The sequence below is a fragment of the Scophthalmus maximus genome, chromosome 14, assembly GCF_022379125.1.
Source record: "Scophthalmus maximus strain ysfricsl-2021 chromosome 14, ASM2237912v1, whole genome shotgun sequence".
In the NCBI taxonomy this organism is placed as follows: Eukaryota; Metazoa; Chordata; class Actinopteri; order Pleuronectiformes; family Scophthalmidae; genus Scophthalmus; species Scophthalmus maximus.
The window spans coordinates 2,160,666-2,170,000 of NC_061528.1; the positions used below are offsets into that span (position 1 = coordinate 2,160,666).

Below are 9,335 nucleotides of genomic sequence, written 5' to 3' on the forward strand. Positions count from 1 at the left end.
GTCAATGTGTGTTGTCATTTTCTACTTCTGTTGCACCTAATGTCACTGAAGAGTCTCACAGATTGGAACGCAATTTTATTTTGAGTCTTATAAAGACACTTTTTTTAAAGCACACTATGAGGTTTAATTCCTGTTTTTTAATATGAAATATGAAAACATGATGTTAAACCAGGAGAGATGATATATGGTTCAGATTTGGCTGCAGAATTGTTTTATGGTTTAACGACCAGACGACTACGACCCACGACAAGACGCCACTCTTCATTAGAGTCTCTTACAAAATATGTAAGACATAAATTAACATGATGCTGAGCAACGACTGAATATGACAAACAGCTGCTCAGTCGCCCGTCACTTAAGAGCAGCAGCTCCACCCTCTGGTCAAAAGCCGTAAACACACCAGACACTGTCGTTACTGAAACAAGAACCACATTTCTTTATTTACAAAATGACTCCCGGGAAAACAAGACACTATGAATGATACAAAAACAAACAGGAAGTGAAGAGCAAGAAGAAGACAACAGGTTTTGTCACCAGAGAAGATCTGTCTTCAGGCGGGAACGTCCATGTTCTCGTCTCCTCTCGGGTATCCCTCCACTTCCATCGTCATCAAAAACTCTGCAAAGGAAAACAAGACGAGTTGACTTCTCCATAGCAACAGGAACAAGACCTGAGGCTCATGGGTGTTTCATTCAGTTATTGTACATTTGTCATTCGCAGGAATGACAAATGTACAATAACTGAACGTTTCACATCCGTTCACCTGTGGTCAGTTCATCTCAACATTACAATACATTCAATCGTCACCTTCTGTGTAGTCGATGTCCGGCCGCGTGGACACGACTGCCCAGGCCAGGCCGACCAGCAGCGCCACCACCAGGTTCACTACGATCCACGGCCGCAGGATCTGCTCCTCTGAACCCGGAGGCCTGCAGCAGCAATATATGTTATCAGAGAAAATTTCTTTCTTATATTCTCAGAAATATCTGGTGTGTTCGTATTTTTCTCACCATAGAGTCTCGTTGGCTGTAGGATAAAGATTAATGCGATCGCTGGTCATTTGTTGACTGAGCGACAGGATCAGGGCAATGAAATACACTGAGAACACACAGAGAGGTTGTTAGAACACTTCATCATCATCTTCATCATCTTCATCATCTTCATCATCATCATCATAATCATCATCTTCATCTTCATCATCATCATCATCATCATCATCTTCATCATCATCATCATCATCATCATCATCATCACCCATTGTCTGGTCTCACTTACAGAAGGAGGCCAGAGCAGCAGGGTCCAGGGAGAGGAAGCCTCTCAGGGCCATGGAGGCCTTGGCCAGGTTCACTCTGCAGGGGAGAGTTGCAAGTTGTTTGTTGCGTTCTTGTTTTTTGCTTTGACTTAAAATGATGAAGTAAATATTAATGTTAAATATTGAAGTTCTGTCTGCTGGATTTCCAGCAGTAAAGGAGTCTACCCAAGTTTGGTCTGGATTCACAGAGACCAGACCGGAAAGGGCGATGGTGGAGGTAGACAGGGTCGTCCAACAACCAGAAGGTTTGTGGTTCAATTCCCTGCTTTGTGTGTTCGATAAGAACTAGAAAAGATCTACATAAGTCCATTTACTGTTTCGCCATTTACCTGTCAAACGCCGACACGGTGCTGATGGCGAGCAGCAGGTATAGCAGCGACTGGGCGGGATAGGCCAGCAGGTGGTACTGCTGCAGCAGGTTGGGCAGCGTGGTCATCTGTTCGCCCGCCAGCACGTACACGACGATGATGTTCCACACGGCGTAACCGGCGAGGAAGCCGTGGGAGAAGAGGCCAATCACCCTGCGGACGGAGAACGTGATCCAGTCGTACAGGTTATGGATGAGATGCAGCGGAACTGCTGGTAATGATGGTCAGACATGTTGTAACAGTCAAGGTCCCCACCATTAAATTTGATGTAGGTGCACGAAATTTAGTAGACACGTGTATCATGTAAGGACCTACAAAAAAGCCTCTGGGAGCCATTAGCTACGCCCAACTGAAAGTCTGCAATTTTGGATTTTGTGTGCAAATTTGGTGCATTTCGGTGACATTTCTTTGCATCGTACTATAATGAGCTCCTACTACAGAAACAATCACAGCAACTGTCTCCGAATGACGTCCAAAGCACAAGATGGCAAGCGGCCATATCTGAGATATATTTTAGCTTAAATTTTTGTAATATGGGAGGAAGTGGAGACGTGTTGTCCATCTTTAATTACAGTGTACGAAACAAATCCGACAGTGCAATGCTACAGGAAAAATGGCGGCATGTGAGTGTGCGGACCTGAAGCCGCTGTGGACCCTCATAGCGACATCTCTGGTGGTCCAGATCTGTCTCGGGTCCATGTAGTCGTCCATCAGCTCCGAGTGTCGGAGGTGCTCCACCCTCTCCGCCTGGAAACGCCCTGCAGTCAGAATTAAAATGTCTGCCGTGAATGTGGGGCCACCGGTGACATGAAGACAACTTACTGGTTACATTTTTTGTTGAGGCCGTGGTTTATTCGGGGTCAAGAGTGTCGGAGGAGATTTGGCGAGTCAGGTGACGTGAGGTCGGCTGCCATTGACCCACATTGACGGCGGCGCCGGATTAAAAGATGCTGCCGGTGCCAACGACAGCGTGTTCTGGGTTACTGAGGGTTTAAGAAGCAACTTCTGCCCTTTGAAGACTAAATCAAATCCTTATGCGCTCATCCCGTAATATATATTATAGCCAACTCAACACGTAAATACTGTGTGTTGTCACTGAGCTTTAGAATCTGATTCTCACTCACTGTTCCGCTCCACGAAGACTCGGCCGACCGGCTGGCTGTGTCCATGGGGAGCGGAGAACAGAGAATGCTGGGGGATGGGAGACTGGGCGTCGGTGATAATGTCATCGTCTTCAGCTCCAAGGTCGTCGCTGTAGTGCTCCGTGGCCTTCACCTTCCTGCCCGATGATACGGGAGAGAGGAGATATTGTCATAGACAGTAACACTTCGTGGTACCCGACAAGCTGAATCCTGAAAAGGTTTCATCTCGTGCCATCGTCAGATACAGTTTATTCCATTCTTTAGGTCTCAGGTACTCGCCTCTTCCTCTTCGTCTTCCTGGTCACAGGAACAGCCGTATCCTCTCCTTCCACGGCTGCGTCGGCCGTGTCGCCGTTCGGCACGTCGCCATGGTCCGCTTCCTGGTCTGACGGAACATCACATGACACGAGGACGCCGCAAATGAAGCGTTATTATCATTGAACAGCATGAAGCAAAACTGATGAAGTGTCGTAATGGTAGCTACAACTGTCTACTTACCCACCTACCTACCTTCCTACCTACCTACCTAACTCGTACCTACCTACCTTCCTACCTACCTACCTACCTCGTACCTACCTACCTTCCTACCTTCCTACCTACCTACCTACCTCGTACCTACCTACCTTCCTACCTTCCTACCTACCTACCTACCTCGTACCTACCTACCTTCCTACCTACCTACCTACCTCGTACCTACCTACCTACCTTCCTACCTACCTACCTAATCCTTATGCGCTCATCTCGTACCTACCTACCTTCCTACCTACCTTCCTATCTACCTACCTACCTTCCTACCTTCCTACCTACCTACCTACCTTCCTACATTTCTACCTACCTACCTACCTACCTACGTACATTTCTACCTACCTACCTTCCTACCTACCTACCTACCTCGTACCTACCTACCTTCCTACCTTCCTACATACCTACCTACCTCAAACCTACCTTCCTACCTTTCTACCTACCTACCTTTCTACCTACCTACCTTCCTACCTACCTACCTACCTACCTACCTTCCTACCTACCTACCTACCTTCCTACCTACCTACCTACCTACCTACCTACCTACCTACCTTCCTACCTACCTAGCTATCTATTTATGAACTTGTCTCTAAACTTGTCTAATAAACAGGTAACCAAGACTTTGCTACCGATAGTCGACGCCTTCTTCTTTTTCTTCTTCTTCTGTGGTGCTGGGTCTTGTGGCTCCGGGGTCAAGAGGTCTCTGCTGTCAGAGCGGCACTTGTTGGTCACGTCCTCCATCTCCACCTCCACCTCCAAGCCCCCTGTGGAGGAACACAACAGAATGAGACGAGTAGAAGATATTTGTGTGGTGGTGGAGCTGCAGGCACAGACTCTCCGTCACCTCCTCCTCTCACCTTCTCCCGGCTCCTCCGCATCGCTGATCTCCTTCTTTGGCTTCTTCTTCTTGCTCTTCACAGTCGGCATGGTGACGTTATTCTCTACGTGAAAAGATTGAGAGTCAGTTGTGAGGATCTTTCATCGTGTAATATACATCCTTTAGGTCAGTGAGTTGACGTTTAACAAGGATCTGGCCGACTGGCGACGCCTGTTTGAGGTAACTGGATTAGCCTGAGCTTTGAGAACAGCAGAGCTTCTTCAGGAAAGTATTACTATTTATGCATATCTAAGCTAACCAGCTGCAGACTATATCTTAACGGTTGCTGTACAGAAATGTGAGTGAACGGTTTGATACCAAAGTTATACTAGAAATGAAACATGGCAACCTTTCACTACCTCAGGCAATCTGTGAACCAAAGCAATTTTCTGAGTTGTGGATCTGTCTTCACCACATGAATGCACTATTTATCTTCAGGCAGTAAATTACAGAGAAAAGATATCATTAGGGACCAGTACTGAATTCCAGGTAGCGTTATTGTATCATTTTATCCAACCCCGGTGGCTAAAATATTGATTTAAGTCAGCAAATCTTTAACTTTCCAATAAATGACAACTTTGTTACGTTGGCGTACTTCCCCGTCTCTGTCATGAAGAGGAACTATTTCTATAAAAAACACCTTCTAAACAGATAATGTATCTCAGTGCTCACCTGTGCAGCTGAGTTGGTCTGTGGCTGTGAAGAGGAAACACTACAGACAGACACAACGAGTGTCTCAGGCTGAGCCTCGGTATCAAAACTTTCCCTCCTTCACTTCATTTCCACCGTTTTCTGCCCTCCTTTAATCCAGAAAAGCTGCGTTCAAGATGAAGCTTTAAACAAAAACCCTGACGCACAGACGTCGATGTGAGCGAGGTGTTGCGAGGTGGAGGGCAGAAACAGACCGTCAGAGGAGGGAGAGATTCATCTCAGGGGTTTAAGGTGTCAGGTGGATCATGTGCTGAGCCGAGACAGCCCGGTCTGAGAGCTTTGTTATTGGTCGAATCCACCACAATGTCACCAGCTGGCGTGGCTCCAAATTAGCCATGGATGCTAATCCCTTTACCCTGCTGCTGCTGCTTCCTGCAACGGAGCCAATCACGGTTCACTCAGCCTCGTCTGAAGTCAGGCTCATTCTGCTGCACCTGTACGTCAGAATGACTGGATTGATGTTTTCCTTTTCATTAATAATGAATTAATAATGCAAAGTTGGTTGCGGTTTGCAACTTCGCCACCAGATGGCACCAAATATTACACACTGCAGCTTTAAATCCTGAACGGCCGTCAACATAGAAGCGGTGGAACCTTCTTCGTGTGTCACTTTGATTTGTTTTTAAGTTGATTTCTGAGAAGTTATGTTTTTTCTTTAATGTCTAAGTATCACATCACCAGAACAGAAGTTGGCCGGTGAATTTTGTTTGTGACCGCGGAGACGGAGCCGGCGAACAAGTCAAAGGTCAGAACCGTCACGCCACAGAAACCAGGCCAACGTAAGGAATCCTATTAGACAGACACACACACACACACACACACCACACACACACACACTTTAATAACACAAAAAAACGTGTTTAGTGAGTAATTTATTACTTATTTTATTATTTATTTTATTGCTGCAGTTTTTAGAGGCTTCTACATTTTATCAGAATCCGTTTGTATTTTGCTTTTATTCACACCAACAATCTAATGTTCTGATCTATGTGAACACGATGTGGCACTGACTTTAAAACAGACCCACCCCACAGATCAGTGCAGTTTATAGTAAAACCGAATGATACAGGGAGATGATGTTAATCCTCCTGTCAAATCTGCTGGGGGGGGGCACCTGGATGATTACCTACACCATGCAAATTCTGTCTTCACCCCTGTCCGTTTGTTCTGTCTGTCAGCAGGATTAAACTACAGACAGAATGTCCCCCCCCCGTCCCCCCGTCCCCCCACCTCCTCTACTCCTCCGGTCGGCCCCAGCTCACGGGGATCCACTGCGGCTCCTCCTGGGCCTGTTGGATGACGGAGCACAGCTGCATGCAGGCGTCCTGCAGGTCGTCGTTCACCAGCACGCAGTCGAAGAAGTGCTTGTACTTCGCCTCCATCAGGCGCGACGCCTCCTCCAGCTCCACAAAGTCGTCCTCCTGCAGGAGGAGGAAGAGACTCGAGCCTGAGGCGTGGGAAGGGTTCAACGGACACGTCCGAACATTTGCACTATCGGAGCGGCTTGTGGGTGGATTAAGTTTTCTTTGGACAGAGCCCGGCTACAAGTTTCCACCTGTTTCCAGTGTCTATGCTAAGCTCTGCTAATCAGAGTAGAGACAAGAAAGTGGCTTCGATCTGCATCTTTATATACAGTCATCGATCGTCCTTGTATACAACGGAGAACGCTGCTCTTACTGTGAACGCTCTGTTGACGGAGCAGTTGGTGATGAGGCGGGCGTGTCTCCGGGTCTGTCTCAGTCTTTCTGGTCCGGGGGCTTTGATGAAAATCACGTAAGGCTTCAGTTTTCTCGTCCGCAGTGGCTGGATGCTCTGACGACAGAAACAGCACATCAGCAGGTTACTTATGGTTTTAATCTGCTATTGAAAAGAGTCTCCAACTGGAACGTCACTCAGCTCACACCTCCGCCAACAAGGACCAACAAGGACACTCACATGTGGTTCAACATCGATGACGCACATGCGTCCTCGTTTCAGCACGTCATCGATGGCGTCGGTGCTCGTCCCGTACAGGTGACCTCTGTACTCGCCGTACTCCACAAACCTAAACACACACACACACACACACACACACACACACACACACACACGCACACACACACGAAAGGTAAATTGTCTTTGCTGTTGAACAAGGTCTCTCCTCTGAGCAGCAGACTGGACGCTGTAGGCCTCGATGGCCCGGGTCTAGCTGGTTCGCATGCGGACGTGTCAAGGGAAGAAAAAATCCCACCTGTGGTTACAGACCATGTACTCGAACAACTCTTTGGTGACAAAGTGGTACTCTCTTCCCGTCTGCTCCCCTGCTCCCATTGGTCGAGTGGTGTCTGGAGAAAACAGGGACGAGCGACATCTTCTCATTTTCACTGACGATGACACTGAGAAAACCCTTTAAATGAAAGTGTGGAATCGGTCTGGAGGGTCACGTACGAGGTACCGGCCCCTGGAAGGTCGAAGGGTTCAGTTTGATGAGTCGCTTCCTCAGTTCACTAACGCCAACTCCTGAAGCCCCTGTCCACACAAAGAAAAACACATATCAGTCACACAAATGTGCTGATACAAGGACGGGAAAGTCGATCGCCTGATCGATGATATGAACATGTCACTTTTACGCTGACGACACCCACTCATCCGTCATATGTGACGAAGCTAACTGAGCTGACGTGCTGTTTGGACTCTATAAGAAGCTAGACGTCATGCGAAAAAGGTTTATATATTTTGAAAGAATTGCATTCTTGTAGGCGAGGGAGTCTCTCACCGACGAGGATGATGAGGCGGTGGTTCTCCTGCGGGGGGCGCTGGTACAGAGCCACCTCCTCGTACGGGGAGGACAGAGTGCTGCTGCTGGGCGAGCAGGACGTGCACGACTGTCTCCTCTTCCTGTAGGACGTCCTCCTCCAGAGACGGAAGGTCCGACGGAAACCAGCTGGGGACACATCGACTCATTCACTCACGTCTATTTGATTCTTCTGGGGGGGGGGGGGGGGGGGGGGGGGGGGGGGGGGTTGTTTAGATGTGGCTGGTGTTGAAATGTGTTCACCACATCACATCACAAGGTGTAAACTAAGTCCATGACTGTGTCTCACCCAGGTAGATTCCATCAGTCACGTCAGAGTCGGCCTCATCTGAAGGAAGGAAACATTAAGATTTAAGGTTAAAATCACTTTAAAGTAGACTTGGTTTGATTTATTCATTTAGTAATAAAGATATAAAATGTGGAAAAAATAAAATGCCTGAATAAAAAGTCTTGAATAACTTTATGAACAAATAGTTCATGATTCAGACATTGATTTTTTTGAAGGAGAGATTTGAAAACATTTGCTTTGAGTCACATTTGGAGAAAAGGGGATTTTATAAAAATAACATTCAGGCAAATGGTAAAAGTTCATAGACTATTTCAATTAAAAACAATTAATTGCATGTTGAACAAGAACTAATCAGATGTTTCCATGAGTCTGAACCAACTTACCTACCAAAATTAATTTCTTCCAGATCTGTGGGAAAAAAACAAAAAAGCAACAGTCCCCTTAATAATAATAATAATAATAATACTATGTGCATTGATGGATGATTCAGGTCAATGTAACAAACGCTGTGTCATATAAACTGTACGTTGTTATGTCTGGCGTGTTTCACCTGTGAGCGTGCGTTTGTTATCTGCATGTGCTGGATCGTCCTCTGGAACCGATGGAGAGAAAATAAAGTCAATTATTACCAAACTAAAACTGTCGGTTCCCAAAACTATAAATAAAACTGGGTATGTACTTGTAAGACACAAACTAAAACTAAATTGAAATCAAAATCAAACCATAGAAATAATGATATGAAAATAATAACTATGATAACTCTGCTCCAGAGGATGAAACCTACAGAAGGTCGGTGAAACTCTGACGGACATTTTGATTTAAGGTCAACGGGACATAAAGTCCTCTCTGAATCTGACACGGTAGCAAATAATTCAAATTTGAAAAACAGTACCAAAAGTTGTGCCAAACTTAAAGAGTGAAGTTTATGTGCAGGCAACAGATTCACATAATCACATTCCGACCCAGGTCACATGGAAAGCTGCTGCACTACTGAACCACAGCAGAGACTGTCTTTAGTGTAATAACTGTGTCTACGCACGCTTGTACTGTCTCACACCCACCGTTAACAGACAGAGTCACTGGTGTCGGCAGAGGAAACACAGAGAGAAGAGACCAAGGAGGAAAGATGAAATTGAGTCCTGACTTTTCGCGTCACATTCAAGAGCCGGTGCGGAGACGAACACTCTGAAAGCAGCACGACTGTTCTACTGCTACAAACTGACTGTAGATACACATGAACGTACAGAACATTCAGAAAGGTCAGACACCCTCACCTTTTCCTTTTTAAATTAAAGGGAAAATAATGATAATCACAAAAGT

At 46.3% G+C, this 9,335-nt stretch overlaps 1 protein-coding gene across 10 annotated transcripts in view; it reads right to left on the reverse strand.

The window, feature by feature from the left end:
- Positions 1-412: 412 nt before the first annotated feature.
- The window catches only part of LOC118282819 (transmembrane protein 237A-like), a 16,798-nt gene continuing 7,875 nt past the window's right edge, over positions 413-9,335 (reverse strand). For 2 of the 10 annotated variants that reach the window (XM_047337219.1, XM_047337222.1), the window contains 10 exons: positions 8,566-8,607; positions 8,399-8,423; positions 8,016-8,054; positions 7,688-7,855; positions 7,360-7,440; positions 7,163-7,256; positions 6,868-6,976; positions 6,610-6,744; positions 6,163-6,353; positions 4,202-4,285 (listed from right to left, as the gene is read on the reverse strand). In XM_047337219.1, coding sequence (XP_047193175.1) covers positions 6,168-6,353; positions 6,610-6,744; positions 6,868-6,976; positions 7,163-7,256; positions 7,360-7,440; positions 7,688-7,855; positions 8,016-8,054; positions 8,399-8,423; positions 8,566-8,607 — 879 coding nt within the window. In that variant the 3' untranslated portion in view covers positions 4,202-4,285; positions 6,163-6,167. Of the gene's footprint in view, positions 619-807; positions 930-1,010; positions 1,099-1,275; positions 1,350-1,641; positions 1,834-2,317; positions 2,439-2,804; positions 2,960-3,101; positions 3,208-3,973; positions 4,109-4,201; positions 6,354-6,609; positions 6,745-6,867; positions 6,977-7,162; positions 7,257-7,359; positions 7,441-7,687; positions 7,856-8,015; positions 8,055-8,398; positions 8,424-8,565; positions 8,608-9,076; positions 9,095-9,335 lie in introns of those variants that run through there. The other 8 variants (XM_035604306.2, XM_035604305.2, XM_047337221.1 and 5 more) reach the window with 8 other exon arrangements.